Raw genomic sequence first — 19,003 nt, 5'->3', positions numbered from 1 at the left:
CCATCATTAAGGTGCAGGACTAGCTGCTGTGTTTGTTGGCCAACCAAGTACCTGCCAAAGTCCCTTCTTGGGTGTCTCTGTGTTCTTTATTCAGACACCCATCCATACACCTGGACAAAAGACACAAGGGCTCTGCCCAGGGCTTTGTTCCTGCAGGCAGGAATGTGGCTTGGGAGAGCCCAGGCAAACAAGCTGTGCTAAATGCCTTGGCATCTTCTGCAGGCAGCTCCTGGGGGACCTGATGGGCAGGAGGAGCTCCACTCATTCTGCAGCAAGCCAAAACCTGCTCAGGGCTCAGCTCTCCTTGTGTCTGTGCCTTGAGGGGAAACTGAGGCTGGAAAGCCAGAGCCTGGCTTCCCCTGTGTCCATCTCAGTGGTGAAATGATGCAGGATGGAGCTGAGGCTGGTGGTCATGAAGGACCCACTTGAGATGCTGTCATTTTCTGATTCAAAACAGAAGACCTTGGAGGTGCAGCTTGTGGATGGCATCCTCTGTATTGGCTGCACAGGACTCCTGCCCACCATGGGATGGGATGGGATGGGATGGGATGGGATGGGATGGGATGGGATGGGATGGGATGGGATAGAGGGGAAACATGGGATTTTTGTCCAGTCAGAGCAGAGCTGACTGTGGTCATTGGGAACCCAGCATGAAGCTTCTCTGGTACTTAAGTGGTGGAAATGTGCCAGGAGCTGAGTGTCTGGAGCAGGGCAGGACTGGAGCCTGCTGCCTCTGTACTTTGTTATCCCTGTTTCCAGAGAGGGAGGTCTGATTGTGTTTACTGTTGGCTCTCTTCCACTTGGGATGCCTGTGGTTGAGGACAAGGTGTTTCCTTGGCTCTAGCTCTCAGCAGAGATGATTTCCAAGTTGTGACCAGCTCCTTGTCAGAGCCCTGAGGTGAAAAGGGCCTCTCCACCTCCCTCAAGCTCTCCTCCCCCTGTCCCTCATGCAGCCCCCCCAGGGCTTTCCTGCCCCAGCACTGGCTCTGGGGCAGCCAGACCTTTCCCCTTCCCCCCAGAGCAGAGCAGGGCATATTTCATGTCGGTGCTCAGCTCTTGGTTTCCTGCTGTTTTTCTTTCCCCATTGTATGGAGCAGAGCATTTCCCTATCTGGGGCAGGAGGGAGGGGGTTTTCCCAGCCTCTGCAGAGGTTTATCAGGCTGGTGCCAGCTTCCAGCCAGCCCTGCCAGAGCCTGGCTGGTCTCTGGGGGTGTGCAGGGCACAGGCAGTGCTGGGAGGGGTCTTGAGCGCTGGTTTGGGCACAGGGCACCATGGCAGAGGGCTCTTGGGCTCCCCTGCCACCCTGAAATCCTCTGGTCCAAGGGGCTTTGTATGCTCTGCTGCAAGGGGAGCAAGGATAAATCCCTCGTGCAGGGGAGGCTCAGCACACCCCTCAGCTCTAGCTCTGTATTTCCAGATCTAGCCTCACCTGGAGCTCACAATATCCCTGTCTAGGACATGGAATAACATTTCTCCTGCATGTTTGGCAGCTGGGAGCTGGGGCCTGTGTGTGAGAACTCCATGACACGAGCTGGGAACTACAGGGCAACTGCTGCTCTGCTTGGGCTTGCAGAGCTCAAGGAGATCCAGGCAGGAATTCCCAAGCCAATGGGAACATTTTGGTGCTGCTCAAGAGCAGCTGCCGTGGTAGCTCCTGCTCGCTGCTGTGCAGCCTGCCTGGTCCAGATGGGGTTGATTTCAAACCTTTGTGAGATCATGGTGGGGAAAAACCATTTCCATGCTTTAAGAATGGAATTTGGTTAGGTTATGGGAGGAAGGAGCTTCGAGTTGTTATGTTTTAGAAGCTGAGTGAAAGCAAAACTGTGGTAGAAAAGGTTTTGGGCTGTGCCATGGGTTGGGGCTTTCTGGGTGCTTTGTAGCTGACATTAGTCTGTGGTGATGTAATGGTTGGGGACTGTCACCCTCCCACCCCCTCCATACTTGTAGCTGGTGATTTTCTAACCCTGGAGGAGAGCACTCTGAAAACACAACAGCTGTCAAAGACAGCCAGATGCCTCCTCCTCTCCTGACTGCCCCTCAGGGCTACCAAACCTCTCTGCCACCCTGTCCCCAGGAGGCTCCCCCATCCTTGTACTGCCCTCCCCTGTGTGAGCATCCCTGTGTTTTGCCCCCCGGTGCCCATGGAAAGGGACAATGATCCCTGTATGGCTCTGGAGATGGCATGCCCAGGCTGTAGGGTCCCTCCCTGGGCAGAGGTGCTGCAGCTTGCCCAGCTGATGCCCTCATGCCTGGTTAATGCAGGCTCACTGGGACCTGTGTGTGTGTCTGGGTGGCTCTGGCCATGCTCAGGCTGCAGTCTGATGCTGCAGGCTCCAGCCCAGGCAGGCAGCTGGGAGCTGTGTTTGATGGGAAACAGGACAGAAGCGTTTGGCTGGGGCTGGATGCAGAGCGTGTCCCGGCAGGAAGCTGTGCCGGTCCTCGCCGTGCTGCAGCCAGGAGGGAATCCTCCCTGGAGAAAGGAGATCAGCTGCATCGCTGGAGAAATGAGGCTTGGGAAGGGGGTAGGGAGAGCTTCCAAAGGGGTGAGCAGTGGGCAGAGAGCCTGTGGAAATGCCCACCCTGCACTTGGGGAGGTGGCAGGACAGAGGATGGCATGTTTGGGGGTGAGGTGAAGGCCAATGGCAAGAGAAGGATTTGGGCTGGAGGAAGACAGGGAGAGATTCCTCGTGCACCCTGGGGCTGCCACATCGAGAAACAATTCCCAGTCCCCACCAGGCAACCAGCAACGTGCGGCTGGCTCAGCGCTGCACATGCCCGGGAGGGGCACAGGGCTGCCCATGCCCGGGAGGGGCTCAGCGCTGCCCATGCCCGGGAGGGGCTCAGGGCTGCCCATGCCCGGGAGGGGCTCGGCGCTGCCCATGCCCGGGAGGGGCTCGGCGCTGCCCATTCCCGGGAGGGGCTCGGCGCTGCCCATGCCCGGGAGGGGCACAGGGCTGCCCATGCCCGGGAGGGGCTCAGCGCTGCACATGCCCGGGAGGGGCACAGGGCTGCCCATGCCCGGAATGGGCTCAGCGCTGCCCATGCCCGGGAGGGGCTCAGCGCTGCCCATGCCCGGAAAGGATGCTGGGGTGTGTGTGAATCGAGCGCTAAACTCAGGTTAACACCAATCCCTTCTCCCTGCCCCAGGGCAGTCCACGGCATTCCCGGTGCTCAGCCCAGCTCCCCTTGGGGATGTGGGAAGCAAAGCAGCCGCTTTCACTTTTTCTTGCCGATGCCTTTAACCCCGGCTCCGTCGCTCTGACAGGATGCCGAGCGGCTGTTTGTCTCTTGTCCCCTGTGCCTGGGGCGGGGAAGGAGGGTGTGGAGCATTCCTAGACCCTGGCTATGAACTTCTGGGAGAGCCGGGGCCGGGCTGGGCAGAGGGAAGCCGTTTATTTTCTTTAACATGCAATTTACGTGTTGGAGCAAGTTCAGAGCCACGATCCCTGTCCGTGGACGTGGCCGATAAGAAGAAGAATGGCTTGGCAGAGCAGATTGCCCCCGGAGTGTCTCCACTTTGCAGCAGCACATCCTGCGTGGGGAGGGGGGGAGGCTGCAGCCTGACCCCATCTGACCCCACCCTGCTTGTGTCCCGCAGCACTTTGGCCTTTGTTTTAATCACTGCCTCCATCCATCCCAGCCGGTTGGAGTGGCTTTGGCAGCCTCTGGCTGCAGGTGACATGGCAGCAGGGTTTTTTTGGATCTGTTGATAGCAACATTTCCTCCTGCATCTCCATCATGTCGTGGCCAAAACCTCAAGAGCCACCAAAAAAAAAAGGATGAGCCTGGAGGAGCTTTGCCCAAGTCCCACAACACAAACATAGAGCACCCACTGTGGCTGGTGTCAGGGAAAGCAGAACTGGGAATTACTGCACAGCCCTGGCTTTGCTGTGCTGTTTCCAACCTCATCTCCTTTTTCTATATTACCCCCACCAACCCCTCCCAAGCCAAGAAGTGCAAACTCCTGCCTGTGTTCTGAGCTGCTCTTCCCTGTCTCTCCCTGCAGCTGTTCCTGGAGAAATATGGATACTTCAGTGAGCTGGGGCCTGGCACACACAGCCCTGCTGAGTTCACCCAGGCCCTGAGGTAGGAGTCTTTGATTGAAAACCCCAGCAGCAAGCCAGCAGCTCTGGCTGTGGGGAAGCTGCTGGTGCTTGGGGAGGATTTTTGCATCCAGAGGTTCTCTCTCTCACACGGTGCAGTGAGGAAGCACAACTGCTCCATACCCAGCTGGCTGCTGGCAGCCCTGCTCCTCATGTGCTGCTTTATTTGCCTTTTATGGCCCTGTGCTCCCCTTGCAATAATATTTTTGGTGAGGCCGAGGTTGGGGACTGCTGGGAGGTGTCAGGGGTGGCCAAGCTGCCAACCTCTGCTTGGAATCCTCCTAATGAGATCCCTCTGGCTCTGGGAGCATCCCTGGCCTGACCCCATGCAAAGTTAAAGTTAAATACTGGGAAAGGCATTTTTTAAGCTCTCCTGTCTCCTTTTACCCTGCTAGGAGCTGGGATGCTGGTCAGATGTGGCTTCAGAGCCAAATCCTCCTTGTCTCATCACCCAGCTGCATTCCCTGTGTGCATGGAGCTGGCTGGGTGATAAGAATGGCTCAGGTCAGACTGCTCTGGTGACACCTCTGCCAGTCCTGTATCCAGCTATGGGACCCCCCAGTACAAGAGGGACACAGGTCTGCTGTGAAGCAGGTCCAGAGGAGGCCACTAAGATGATCTGAGGGCTGGAGCAGCTCTCCTATGAAGACAGGCTGGGACAGTAGGGTTTGTTCAACCTGAAGAAGAGAAGGCTCCAGGGAAACCTTAGAGCAGCATTTCAATATCTGCAGGGGACCTAGAAGAAGGCTGGGCAGGGACTGTTTCCAAAGGCCTGTGGGGATGAGAGGCAATGGTTTGAAACTGGAGCAGGGCAGATTTAGGTTGGACATCAGGAGGAAGTTCTGCACAGTGAGGGTGGTGAGACACTGGAACAGGCTGCCCAGGGAGGTGGTTGAGGCCCCATCCCTGGAGACATTCAAGATCAGACTTGATGTGGCCCTGGGCAACCTGCTCTAGAATCATGGAATCATAGAATCAGTCAGGGTTGGAAGGGATCACAAGGGATCAGCCAGTTCCAACCCCCCTGCCATGGGCAGGGACACCTCACACTACATCAGGCTGGCCACAGCCTCATCCAGCCTGGCTGCAAACACCTCCAGGGATGGGGCCTCAACCACCTCCCTGCACAACCCATTCCAGGCTCTCACCACTCTCATGGGGAAGAACTTCTTCCTCACATCCAGCCTGAATCTCCCCACTTCCAGCTTTGTTCCATCCCCCCCAGTCCTATCACTCCCTGACACCCTCAAAAGTCTGTCCTCATAGCAGAGCAGCTCCAGCCCTCTGCTCATCCTGGTGGCCCTTCTCTGGACACCTTCCCCCATGTCCATATCCCTCTTGTAACAGAGGCTCCAGAACTGGATGCAGTACTCCAGGTGGGGTCTCAGCAGAGTAGAGCAGAGGGGGAGAATCCCCTCCCTGGCCCTGCTGGCCACACTTCTCCTGATGCAGCCCAGGCTCTGCTTGGCTCTCTGGGCTCTAGCTGGAGATGTCCCTGCTGCCTGCAGGAGGGTTGGACAGGATGACCTTGGAGGGTCCTTTCCTACCCGATGCAATCAGTGACTCTGTGAAGCACTCAGCACAGACACCACCCAACCCCCCGGGGAAGCTGTGGGTTGCTGATGTCTCCCTTCCCTTTTCCAGGGCTTTCCAGCAGGTCACCCACCTGCCCCCCAGCGGGGTGCTGGACGCCCCCACGCTCCATCAGATGGCTCTGCCACGGTGTGGCACCGGCGATGGGGAGAGCCAGGCTGGCCAGGCAGGGCGGGCAGGCTCCGCCCCGCGCCGCAGGCGCACCACGCACCACGGTGAGCACCCACCCCGGGCAGCCCAGGGGGGCTCTGGGGTGCTGATGGCCCAGCTCCCCCCATCCTGGCTCCTGGAGATGCTGCTGTGGGTGGGAAGTGCAGCCCTGCTGGCACAGTGCCCACCCCAGGACCCGCCTGGGCTGTGCACTGCTTTATTTTTAAGCTGCTTTATTTTCAGTGGTGTGGCTGGAAGTCAGCAGTGGGGAGGGAGATGCAGCTCCCACTCCTGGGGGAGCTCAGCTCTTCACGGGGGGTTACTGCTGTCGAGGGAGAAAGGACATCTGCCAGGATGCTGTTAGGTCCTGGACAGAGCCCTGGTTGCATGATCTGGAGGGCAGGGGCTGGCACACAGGAAGGTCATCTCCATTTTCTGCTAAGCCTTGAGACTTTTAGTGTATCTTAGTCATGCAGCAGTAACCACCAACCCTGCTGCTGCTGGCTGCCTCCAGCAACCTGCTCTCGTGGGAGGTGTCCCTGCCTGTGGCAGGGGTTGGAACTGGGAGATCTAAATTTAAGGTCCCTTCCAACCTAAACCATTCTGTGATTCTAAGCAGCCTCTCTTGCTCCTGTGTGTCCAGGGTTGGGCCTCTTGTCCCTCACGAGCTGCCTCCTGGGCCTGAGATGAGTAACTGGATTCCTAGAGAGCAAGAGGGCTGGGGCCAGCTGCTCTTAGGACATGGGAAAAATGAAGGGGAGATTAAGAAAGGGCTCTGTGCTCTGTCAGCCTGTCTGCATCTGGAAGGGCTGGTGATGGATGACCCCAGGGGACAGCTCCAGAATACAGCCTCAGTGTCCCCCTCCTGTCCCTGGCTTCCCTTGCAGAGCCCTGACATGCACACAGTGCCCTGGCAGGCTCCAGCCTGGGCAGAGGGTCTGCTGTGCCCCAGGCAGGAGGGTGATCATGGAATCACAGAACTGTTTCAGCTGGAAAAGGCCTCTGAGATCACCCAGTCCAACCACCAACCCAGCACCACCATGGCCACACCTTTCTGCAGCACCTCCAGGGATGGGGACTCCACCACCTCCCTGGGCAGCCTCTGCCAATCCCTGACCTCTCTGGGAGCAGGAGATGGGCAAAGAGGTAGCCTGTGCCCTGTGGCTCAGAAGGCTCCTTCTTGGGCATTGTGGTCTGTGGGTAGCAAGAGAAGCCCAGCAGCAACAAGCCCAGGCTGGAAAGGGCTCCATGCAGTACCAGTGTTGTGGTGCCAGCAGTTCCCACACAGCAGCCAGCAGCAGCAGGCAGAGGGGATGGCAGCAAGGCCATATCAGTGCCTGCAGTTGGGTGGCACCAGCCAGGAAGGCTCTGCTGGCTGTTTATCCTCCAGAAAGCAGGAAGCTGCTGCAGCTGAGCCAGCCAAGTGCTTTGCTGTCCAATTCCCCACCCCTCTGCCAGCCAGAGCTTCCCTGGGCAGCCACCAGGGCTGCCACCTCACCAGCTCCAGGTATGCTCAGCCCCCAGCACCTGGGCAAATGCCAGCCCTGGAGGAGCTTTGCTTCCAACAGCAGTGGTGGCTGGGGAGGGCATCCCTCCAGCTGCTCCCAGGGCTAGTCCCAGAGCAGTGGAGATCAGCTCCCTCTGTGGGATGGGGTCTGGGCATCCACCCCTGCCTGTGCCCCTAAACAAAACCTCCCTGCTGCAGGCAAAGCCCAAAGCTTTCTGCTCTCTGGAGGGGTTTGGGGACCAGGTCTGTGGGGATATAAGAGGGGCTGCAGTGGAGGGTGTTGGGAAGAGGACTTCCTGCCTTGTCCCCAAGGTGGTTGAGAGTTCTGCTGTCCTCAGCCAGAGAGTTTTGGGCAGCCAGCATCCTGGAATTTCCCTTGGGAACTCCATGAGCTCAGTGGCTGCAGTGCCCATCTGTGCTTTTCCTGAGAGCCAACCACAACTGCCTCACCCAGCCCTGCCCACTGGTGCCATCCACCCCCCTCCAGTGCAGAAGCTCTGCCCCTACCTGCTGGTCTCATCCATCCAGACACAGCACAGGCAGAGACCTGTTGGAGCAGGACCAAAGGAGGCCACAGCAATGCAGGGAGGGCTGGAAGCCTTCTGCTGTGAGGCCAGGCTGAGAGAGTTGGGCTTGGGCAGCCTGGAGAGGAGAAAGCTCCAGGGAGACCTTCTGGTGGCCTTGCAGTGCTGAAAGGGGAGATCAGAAAGCTGGGGACAGACTTCTGAGCAGGTTCTGTTGGGACAGGCCAAGGGGGGATGGTTTGAACTCAAAGAGGGAGATTGAGAGTGGAGAGAAGGAGAAATGTTTGACCCTGAGGGTGGGGAGAGCCTGGCCCAGGCTGCCCAGAGAGGTGAGAGCTGCCCCATGGCTGGCAACAGTGCAGGTCAGGTTGTGTGGGGCTGTGAGCAACCTGCTCTGGTTGGGGATGTCCCTGCTGCCTGCAGGGGGTGGGACTGGATGGCCTGGAGAGGTCCCTTCCCACTCAGCCCAATCTGTGACTCCAGACATCTGCAGCACTGTGTCTGTGATTTTGTGATCCTGGGGCACAGCCACCCCAGAGGGATTCAGCCTTTGCCATGTGAGGTTGTCCTGACTGGTGGCAATGCAGTTGTGACCCTCTGGAGCTGGAGGCTGTGGCTGCACTGAGGAGCAGAGGGAGCTGCTGCTGCCCCCAGGAGAGGGAACAGCTCTGCCAGGGGCTGCTCAGAAAGAGGGGAGAAGGAAACAGAGGTGGGATGGGATGGGAAGGGAAGGGATGGGATAGGATGGGATAGGATGGAATAGGGTGAGGTTGGGATGGGATAGGATGGGATTGGGATGGGATGTGATGGGATGAGATTGGGATGGGATGGGATGAGATTGGGATGGGGCAGGATGTCTGCCAGCAGCTTGGCTCAGCCCCGGAGCAGTGAGCCCCTGCATGCTGCTGGCTCTGTTCCCCCTGTTTCCAGCACATCTGCAGCAGGCACACCACTGCAGGGCTGTCCCTGCTCCCACGCCTTGGCACCAGCTCTGGCACCTGCATCTCCCCAGAGCGGCCCCAGAGCTTGGATGCCCCTGGCCAGATGTAATCATGGGGCCCCAGGGTTCCCACAGCTGCCAAGGGGTGCCGGAGGAGGAGGAGGAGGAGAAGAAGGAGGAGGAGGAGGAGGAACAGGAGGAGGAGGAGGAGGTGGAAGAGGAGGAGGAGGGGGCTGTGATGCTGCAACAGCTGCAGGAACACACAGCTTAGTACATTTGTGTGGTGAGAGGAGGGTGGGGAGTGTGGGAAGCTCTCATGGGCTTGTCCCCTTCACTGTCACCATCTGCCCTGGTGGCACTGAGTGTCTGGAAGAGCTTTCAGGGGTGCTCTGGGCAGTGAGATCTTTGGTGCTGGTAAAGGTCACTTCTAAAATGAATGGTGAGCAGCTGGGCTGCCAGGCAGCAGCATCTGCAGGCAGAAGTGCTCAGGGTGTCCTTCAAACCAGCAGAAAGACAACCCTGCCCCTGGGGAGCTCCTGGGCCTCCCCTTGGCTCCCTACCTGCTGCCTTCTGATCTACAGAGACAGAAAAGAGATCTCCTGTGGAGCCAGCCAAGGCTGGGGCTGAGAGAGGGAAGTCAGGGGAGACAGGGAGAAGACCCTCTCCCCAGGGGAGCCTTGGGTGCTGGGGAGCCCCAGCCCTGCACACACACCTTCTGTGGTCCCAGGCTCTGGTGTCCCTGCAGCTTGTTGCAGAAGGTGCAGAGGTACCAAAGGGAGCAGCTGCTGGCACCAGCCAGAGGAACCAGCCCTTCCCACCCTGCCTTTGGCCACTTGTTTTCAGAGGTGGCTTTGCTGTCTCTCCCTGAAAGCCAGTTCTTGGGCTGCATCATCTGGCTGTGAAGCTGGCATCCACAACCTCTCTGGGCAGCCTCTGAGCAGGAGACCTGGCCCAGGCTGAGAGCCCTGGGGCTGTTTAGTCTGGAGAAGAGGAGACTGAGAGGGGATCTGATCAATGTCTATGAGCCAGCAATGTGCTCTGGTGGCCAAGAAGGTCAATGGTATCCTGGGGTGGATTAGAAGGGCTGTGGGCAGTAGGTCAAGAGAGGTTCTCCTCCTCTTCTACTCTGCCTTGGTCAGGCCACATCTGGAAGATTGTGTCCTAGATTGGGCCCCTAAGTTCAAGAAGGACCTCAGGGAACTTCACAGAGCCACAAAAATGATGAAAGCAGTGGAAGATCTTCCTCATGAGGAGAGCCTGAGGGAGCTGAGGGCTCTTTAGCTTGGAGAGGAGGAGCCTGAGAGGTGACCTCATTGCTGGTGATAAAGATGTGCAGGGGGAGTGCCCAGAGGCTGGAGCCAGGCTCTGCTGGGTGATGCCCAATGCCAGCACAAGGGACAGGGGTGGAAGCTGAGGCAGAGGAAGCTCCATGGAAACAGGAGGAAAGATTTTTTTCCCTGTGAGGGTGACGTGTTCTCCATGGAACAACAATGTGCTCTGGTGGCCAAGAGAGCCAATGGGATCCTGGGGTGCATCAAGGGTGAGTCCAGCAGGGCTGGGGAAGTTCTTCTACCTCTCTACTCTGCCCTGCTGAGACCACAGCTGCAATCCTGTGTCCAGTTTGGGGCTCCCCAGTTCAAGAGAGACAGAGACCTGCTGGAGAGAGTCCATGGGAGAGCCATGAGGATGCTTAGGGGACTTGAGCAGCTCCCCTGTGAAGAGAGACTGAGAGCCCTGGGGCTGTTTAGTCTGGAGAAGAGAAGGCTGAGAGGGGATCTGATCAATGTCTATCAATATCTGAGGGGTGGGTGTCAGGAGGAGGGGGCCAGGCTCTTTTGGGTGGTGCACAGTGATAAGACAAGGAACAAGAGGTTCAAACTAGAACATAGAAGATTTCAGCTCACCATGAGGAGAAACTTCTTTCCAGTGAGGGTGACAGAGCCCTGGAGCAGGCTGCTCAGGGAGGTTGTGGAGTCTCCTTCTCTGGAGCCTTTCCAACCCCACCTGGATGCATTCCTGTGCAGACTACCCTGGGTGATGCTGCTCTGGCAGGGGGCTTGGGCCTGATGATCTCTGGAGGTCCCTTCCAACCTCTCATATCCTGTGAGACTATGATACTGTGACAGAACACTGGAACAGGCTGCCCAGGGGGGTTGTGGAGTCTCCCTCTCTGGAGACATCCAAGACCCACCTGGATGTGTTCCTGTGTGAGCTGCTCTGCGTGACCCTGCTCTGGCAGCGGGCTTGGCCTGGGTGATCTCTGGAGGTGCCTTCCAGCCCCTGACATTCTGTGATCCTGTGGAAGCCTTCCTCCAGCCGATTGTTCTGGGTGTGGGAGGGCAGGGAGTGTGGGAGAGCACACTCCACTGTGGTGCTGAGGGTGCCCCTGTTGCAGGGGGCAGGTGGCACAAGAGGCAGCTGAGCTACCGGCTGGTGAACTGGCCGCCGTACCTGCCGCAGCACGAGCTGCGCCTGGCCGTCAGGGCTGCCTTCCAGCTCTGGAGCAACGTCTCAGCCCTGCTCTTCTGGGAGGTGTGGGACGGCCCCGCGGACATCCGCCTCACCTTCTTCCACGGCGACCACAACGACGGCCGCGGCAACGCCTTCGACGGACCAGGTGCTGGTCGCTTCCCCCTCGTAAGCTTCTCTTCTACCACCTGGGCTCTAATCCCCTGGGCTGGGGGTGATGGAGGTGAGGCTCTGCCCCAGTGTATCAGCGTGAGCTGAAATCCCCCCCACTGACAATACCCAGGCTAGCCCAGGCTGGAAGCAAATGCAAGCTGTATTGACCAGCAGATCTACAACCTATGATGCAATGCAATGGATCTGTACAAATAGACACAATTCACAACATTTACAAATAGATACAATCAACAGAAAAGCAACAACCAAGCTCCCTTTGCTTCCCCCTGTGTCAGTGTGAGCTGAAATCCCCCCCCACCGACAATAACCAGGCTAGCCCAGTCTGGAAGCAAATGAAAGCTGTATTTACAAGCAGAATCTACAATCTATGATGAAATGCAATGAATATGTACAAATATACAAAATTCACAACATTCACAAATATATACAATCAACAGAAAAGCACAACCAAGCTCCCTTTGCTTCCCCCCAAGGGGACCCTCCCAAAGGGGCCTCTCTCTCCCAGGAGCTTCCCCCCCAGACCCCCCTGGACAGAGAAGCAGAGTTAGTTAAAGCAGAGAAATTGTTAACTTAGCTGCCAAGGTCAGTGTGTTATCTTCAGCCAGAAGAGAAGAAGAAACAGCAGCCAGACAGCCCAGCAACTGCCCCCACTGCCGAACGCAGAATGTGCAGAGTGCCTACTTTGTTTTGGGTAATAGTTCTTAAACATTTCTATCTATCCAATGGAAGTGTTTAGAACAATCGTTATTTTGCTTTCTTACACCCAATAGTGACTTATTTACATTCTTTCACTCTCTCTGTTTTGAACTTTGCAAGGAAAAATTAAAAAGACAGTTTCAAACCATCACACCCCCCCAAAGGGGACTTTCCCAAGGGGGCTCTCTCCCAGGGGGGGTCTCCTCCCCCCAGGCCCCCCTGGCAGAAAGCAGAGTTAGCTAAAAGCAAAGAGGTTGTTAACTTAGCTCACCAAGGTCAGTGTGTTATCTCCAGCCAGAAGAGAAGAAGCAGCAGCCAGACAGCCCAGCAAGGAAGCAAACTCCCCACTCCGACTGCCCCAACTCTGTTTTGAGAAGTGGTTCTTAAACATTTCTATCTCTCCAATGGAAGTGTTCAGAACAATCATTATTTTTGCCTTCTCACACCCAGTAGTGACTTATTGACATTCTTTAGCTTTCTCTGCTTGAACTCTGAGAAGAAAAATTTAAAAGACGGTTTCAAACCATCACACCCAGCTGTCCCTCTGATGTGGATCTGCTGGAGTGGGGCCAGAGGAGGGCCACCAAGATGATCAGAGGGCTGGAGAACTTCCCCTGTGTGGACAGGATGAGAGAGTTGGGGCTGTGCAGCCTGGAGAAGGCTCTGGGGAGACCTAAGAGCGACCTTCCACTACCTGAAGGGGACCTACAGGAAGCTCAGGGAAGGACTTTTGACAAGGGCTTGCAGTGACAGGATGAGGGACAATGGCTTTAGACCTGGAAGGGGAGATTGAAACCGGAGAGTAGGAAGAAATTCTTTAGAGTGAGAGTGGGACATTGGAACAGGTTGTCCAGGGTTGAGGTCCCATTCCTGGAGATATTCAAAATTAGACTTGATGAGGCCCTGGGCAGCCTGATCTAGTTGGGGATCTCACTGCAGGGGGCTTGGTCTAGATGACCTTTGAAAGTCCCTTACAACCCAAAGCAATCTGCAAATCTGTTACCCAGTTTGCTTTCTGATTTGGGCTCCTCTTTCCAAACTCTGAGATCTTCCAGTGAGGTGGCTGAGATCCTCAGTATAGGCTCACACTGATGACCTTTGAGGAGGACACCCTGACAGCATCCTCCAAACCTGAGCTCTTTCCTCCCACCTCAGCCTTTCTGTTTGGCCACTACCAGCCAAGCCCAGATTGCCTTTCTTGACCTTTTTGCCCATCACGAGTCACTGCAGTGCCTTCAATCCTTGGTCTGAGCCCAGCAAGAAACCAAATGCATGAACTACAAAGCAGCTCCTGAGCTCCTGGCAGCCTCAGGAGAAGGCAGAACTGGTTTGGGTTTCACCTGCTGCAGGCGATAGTTGCTGACAGGGAGCTACTGTTCTTCCTCAGGAGGCTTCCCAAAGAGCTACAGCGGCTGCATGTTTAAACACCACCAGAGCTGCTGTCCCAGCCCTCAGCTCGTGGCTGAGGTCCTGTCCTACCCCATTGTCCCTGATGGCTCTTGTGTCCCCAGGAGGTGCCCTGGCTCATGCCTTCTTCCCGCGCCGGGGGGAGGCTCACTTCGACAGCGCCGAGCGCTGGTCCCTGCGCAGCGGCAAAGGACGAAACCTCTTCGTGGTGGTGGCTCACGAGGTTGGCCACACCCTGGGGCTCCAGCACTCCCCTGCCAAGAGTGCCCTGATGTCCCCCTACTACAAGAAGCTCGGCAAGGACTTTGTCCTCAGCTGGGATGACATCTTGGCTGTCCAGAACCTGTATGGTGAGCCTGAGCTTCTCTGGGTATTCCTTGGTTCCTCCAGGGCTGTTCCTTGGGGTGGAGAGTGAGGAGCAGGGATGGTTTCTGCAAGGGGAGAAGACTGTATGCAAGGGACATGGTGGGCATGGGCCCCACCTCTTTGTGGATGGGCAAGAGATGTGGTAGAGCATGTAGAGATGGGCACCAAGTCCTCCAGGGCAAGGAAGACTTGGCTAACTGCTTGCTTGTTTGCTTTTTGGTGGTACCAAGGGGTCTTTGCCACCACCACGTAGAGGGGGAGAGGAGCCAGACAGTGGGACAGGAGTGTTTGGAGCTCTGGGACAGCTCCTCAGCCCTGTGCTCACATAGAGCTCTTGGGAAGGCTGTTTCCCTGCCCTGTCTCCATGACTCACCAATCCTTGTTCCATGCCAGGGAAGCCTTCCAAGGGCTCAGCCATCCAGCTCCCGGGAAAGGTCTTCACTCACTTCCAGGACTGGAGCTCAGGTCCTTACGGCGCAGACCAGCAGCAGGGGAGCCTCAGTGCCTATTACTGCCACTCCTTCTTTGATGCCATAACTGCTGGTGGGTGCCCCTGGGTGCTGGTGAGTGATGCTGGGTGCTGTTGGGTGTTGCTGAGTGATGCTGAGTGCTGCTGGGTGCTACTGGGTGATGCTGGGTGCTGCTGAATGTTGTTGAGTGCTACTGGGTGCTGCTGGGGAGTGCTGCTGGGTGCTGCTGGGTGCTGCTGGGTGATGCTGGGTGCTGCTGAGTGCTGCTGAGTGCTGCTGGGTGCTGCTGAGTGCTGCTGGGTGCTGCTGGGTGCTGCTGGGTGCTGGTGAGTGCAACCCTCTCCCAGATCATGCCTCCATGCCACTCACCCCCTGTTGCAGCTGCCTGTGCTGGTAAGCTCCATGGGTCAGGCTGGTGCCCAGCCCCATGTGTGCTTCTGGGGCTGGTGGCATCACCACCACATTACTGCTGCAGAGGACACAGCAATGGCTTGTGAGAGGGCAAAGCAGCCTAAAACTTGGCCTGTGGCAAGGCTTGTTTGCTGCAGGAACTCAGCTATGGAAGACAGGCCTTGAGCAGGAGCTGTGGTCAGCTTTTGTCCTCTCCAGGCTGGAGTGGAGGCAATGAATGAGGTTGTTCAGCCTGGAGAAGAGAAGGCTCCACAGAGACCTTCTGGTAGCCTTTCAGTGCTTCAAGGGGAGATCAGAAAGCTGGGGACAGGCTTTGAGCAGAGTCTGTTGTGACAGGCCAAGGGGGAATGGTTTGAACTCAAAGAGGGAGATTGAGAGTGGAGAGAAGGAGAAATGTTTGACCCTGAGGGTGAGGAGAGCCTGGCCCAGGCTGCCCAGAGAGGTGAGAGCTGCCCCATGGCTGGCAGCAGTGCAGGTCAGGTTGTGTGGGGCTGTGAGCAACCTGCTTTGGTTGGGGATGTCCCTGCTGACTGCAGGGGGCTGGACTGGATGGTCTTGAGAGGTCCCTTCCCACCCAACCCATTCCATGATTCTGTGGATTCTGACAGCTGAGGTGGCTGCAGAGCCAGAAGGGATCCTCCAAAATCTGAGCATCCCTGAAGCCCTGTGGAGCTGTGATGGGAGGAGAGGAAAGCCAAGGAGCACTGGCTGGGAGGTGGGATGAGGTTTCTCACCCTTCCCTCTGCCCTGCAGATGCAGATCACACCCTCTACATCTTCAAGGGCAGCCACGTCTGGGTGGTGCCAGCGAGTGGCAATGCCAGTGACCCGCAGCGCCTGGAGAGCCGCTGGCCTGGCCTCCCTGCCAGCATCGATGCCGCCACCTGGTCCCAGCTCAGTGGCAAGTTCTACTTCTTCAAAGGTGGGTGAGACATGGGCAGCTCAGCAGTCCTTGGGTTGCCAACACCCCTACAGGATGGTCAAACCTGCAGGACCCCTGATCTGGGTGGGCTGCAGAGCTGGGTGGAGAGGAACTTCATGATGTCACCAAGAGCAAGTGCAGGGTCCTGGCCCTGGGGAGGAACAACCTCCTGCAGCAGGACAGGGGAGGGGGAACCTGCTGGGAAGCAGCTCCAAGGAGAAGGAGCTGGGAGTGCTGGGGGGGGACAAGTTCCCCATGAGGCAGCAATGTGCCCTGGTGGCCAAGAAGGCCAATGGGGTCCTGGGGTGCATGGAGAAGAGTGTGGCCAGCAGGGCAAGGGAGGGTATCCTGCCCCTCTACTGTGGGAGGTCACAGCTGGAGTCCTGGGTCCATTTCCGGGCTCCCCAGTTTGGGGCTCTGAAGATGCTGAGGGGCCTGGAGCAGCTCTGTGAGGAGCAAAGGCTGAGAGCCCTGGGGCTGAGAGCCTGCAGAAGAGCAGCCCCAGAGGGAGCTGAGCAATGCTCAGCAAGAGCTAAAGGAGCTGTGGGGGCAAGAGGCTGGGGCCAGACTCTGCTCAGTGGTGCCCAGGGACAGGACAAGAGGCAACAAAGGGCACAAAGTGGAACCCTGGAGGCTCTGTTTGAAGAGGAGGAGAAAGTTGTTTGTTGTGAGGGTGCTGGAGGCCTGGATCAGGCTGCCAGAGAGGTTGTGGAGTGTCCTTGTGTGGAGAGCTTCCAACCCCCCTGGGCATTGTGCTCCTGGGCAAGCTGCTGTGGGTGCCCTGCTGGAGCAGGGCTTGGACTGGATGAGCTCCAGAGGTCCCTTCCAACCTCTCCATGCTGGGTTCTGTATGACCTTGGGTTTATCACCCCAGCAGCTGCATCCTGCCCTGATGTCTGCTTCCCCAGCAGCCCACCCAGGACAGCAGAGCTCACCTGTGCTTGAAAACAGACCCAGAGGCATCAAACCCTTTGGACTCTGTGGTAGGAATTGCTCCCTGCTGGCCTGTGGCCAGAAGGGAGCTGAGATGAGGTCATGTTTTCATGGCTCACATGGTTCCCTCATGGCTCTCTCATGGTTCCCTGTGCTGTGGCTGAGCTCCTCAGGGAGATGAAATGTCACAGCCAGACTGGTATAGGAAGGTCAAACCAGGCAGCCAAGGCTGCCAGGGTCAGCACCAACTTAATGGAAAGCAGTTGGTGGCTCCTCAGAAAGGGGCTTTGTTCCTGTGCCTGGGTGGGGGCCAACAGCCCCTCTCCCTCCCCTGCCCTCGGCTGCTCCCCAGGGCTGGGTTTGGCTGTGGCTCGTGAGTAGAAAGAGGCTTTTGTCTGCCTGCCTCGTGGGGACAGGGCTCTGCCCACCCTGGTGGCAGGTCCTGCTGCTGTGCTGCCTCTCCTGCCCGTCCCAGCCCAGCAGGTCTGTGTCTGTCTGTCCCATTCACCCAGCAGGAGCAAGAGGGAAGTTTGGAGGGCCAGGCACATGCTGGGTTGGGTGAAAAAGTGGCTGATGGTGGAGCCCAAAGAGTGGTGAGGAGTGGAGTTAACTCAAGCTGGTGATGGTCACCAGTGGTGTTCCTCAGGGCTGGGGCCAATGTCTTTAGCAGTGATCTGGGGTGGGGGAATTGAGGCACCCTCAGTAAGTCTGGAGATGACACCAAGGTGGAAAAGGACCTGGGGGGTACTGGCTGACAGCAGCTGAAGATGAGGCAGTGTGGTGCAGTGTTCCTTGTTCCTGCTCCATGGCATTCATCCTGTCGAGGCAAGGTGGGAGGCTGGATGGATGTGCCAAGGGCAGTGGGATGAGGTTCAACGAGGCCAAGTGCTGGGTCCTGCCCTTGGGTCACAACAACCCCAGGCAGGCTCCAGGCTGGGGGCAGAGTGGCTGGAAACTGCCTGGCAGAGAAGGACCTGGGTCTGTTGATCAGCAGTGGCTGAAGATGAGCCAGGGAGTGCCCAGGTGGGCAAGAAGGTCACCAGCAGCCTGTCCTGGATCAGCAATGGTGTGGGCAGCAGGAGCAGGGCAGGGATTGTGCCCCTGTGTGAGGCTGGCTCCATGGCAGAGTCCTCTGTCTTCTGGCGCTGATCCTGGAGGGGTCCCTGCCAGGATGGTCGCTAACCCTCTGCCCTGCTCCCCCCAGGTGGGCGCTGCTGGTGCTACAGAGGCTCCAGGCTGGAGCCAGGCTTCCCGCAGAAGTGCAGCGCCCGCGGGCTGCCGCGGCACCCCGACACCGTCCTCTATTTCCAGCAGCTGCGGCGCCTGGTCCTCTTCAAAGGCTCCAAGTACTTCGTGGTGAGCGAGGAGACCCTCAGCGTGGAGCCCTACTACCCGCGCAGCCTGCGAGACTGGCAGGGCCTGCCCCCGGGCACCGCGGGGGCCCTCACCCGCCGCGACGGCTTCCTCTACTTCTTCCGGGACGATCAGTACTGGCAGTTCGACCGGGCAAAGCTGCGGGTGGTGGCCACTGGCAAATGGGCTGCCCAGCTGCCCTGGATGGGCTGCTGGGATGCCAACGCCGGGCAGGTCCTCTTCTGAGCAGAGCGTGCTGGGGTGGCTGAGCCCCCCCTGGCCCTGCACTGCCCACACCCCTCTGTGCTGGGCTCTGGATTCTGTCTGGGTGGGGGTCAGCAGGGACCTGCAGGGTGGAGCTGGAGCCGTGGTGGTTGGTGGAGCGATGCCCTGGTGCAGCAGGGATGCAGCCGGCACTGGGCAGCTGCCAGCCCAGCTGCCTCCTGCTTTGGCACACAAAGGGCACAAAAACTGATGCAAGCCATGAGCCATCCCCTTCCCCCTTGCTTGTTGAATGCTCAGGAGATGGACACACAGATGTCTCCAGCCTGGGACTGGTGTTCATGGGGGCTTCAGCTGCTGCGGCCACCAGGGAAAGAAGTGCCTTGGTTGGTTTGGAATCACAGAACAGAATCATGGAATTGGTTTGGAAGAGACCTCCAAGATCATTGAGTCCAGCCATGAACCCAGCACTGCCAGGGCACCACTCAACCATGGCCCTCAGCACCACAGCTACATAGCTTGGAAACCCCTCCAGGGATGGAGACTCCACCACTGCCCTGGGCAGCCTGGGCCAGGCCTGGACAGCCCTCAAGGGGAAGAACTTGTTCCTCATGTCCAACCTAAACCTTCCCTGGCAAAACTTGAGGCCGTTTCCTCCCATCCTGTCACTTGTTACTAGGGAGCAGAGCCCAGTCCCCACCTGGCTCCAGCCTCCTCTCAGGGAGCTGCAGAGAGCAATGAGTTCTCCTCTCAGCCTCCTCTTC

General features: G+C 57.8%; 1 protein-coding gene across 1 annotated transcript; it reads left to right on the top strand.

Annotated features, from left to right (window-relative positions):
* Positions 1–805: 805 nt before the first annotated feature.
* MMP28 (matrix metallopeptidase 28) lies at positions 806–18,263 on the top strand. Its single transcript, XM_054394335.1, has 8 exons — positions 806–826; positions 4,007–4,086; positions 5,748–5,911; positions 11,213–11,434; positions 13,668–13,913; positions 14,323–14,472; positions 15,564–15,731; positions 17,869–18,263. The coding sequence occupies exons 1-8, from the start codon at positions 806–808 to the stop codon at positions 18,261–18,263; spliced, it is 1,446 nt and encodes a 481-aa protein (XP_054250310.1).
* Positions 18,264–19,003: the final 740 nt, after the last annotated feature.

The sequence above is a fragment of the Indicator indicator genome, chromosome 30, assembly GCF_027791375.1.
Source record: "Indicator indicator isolate 239-I01 chromosome 30, UM_Iind_1.1, whole genome shotgun sequence".
In the NCBI taxonomy this organism is placed as follows: Eukaryota; Metazoa; Chordata; class Aves; order Piciformes; family Indicatoridae; genus Indicator; species Indicator indicator.
The sequence above is the reverse complement of the archived record's forward strand: the minus strand, read 5'-3'. Positions and strand labels throughout refer to the sequence as shown.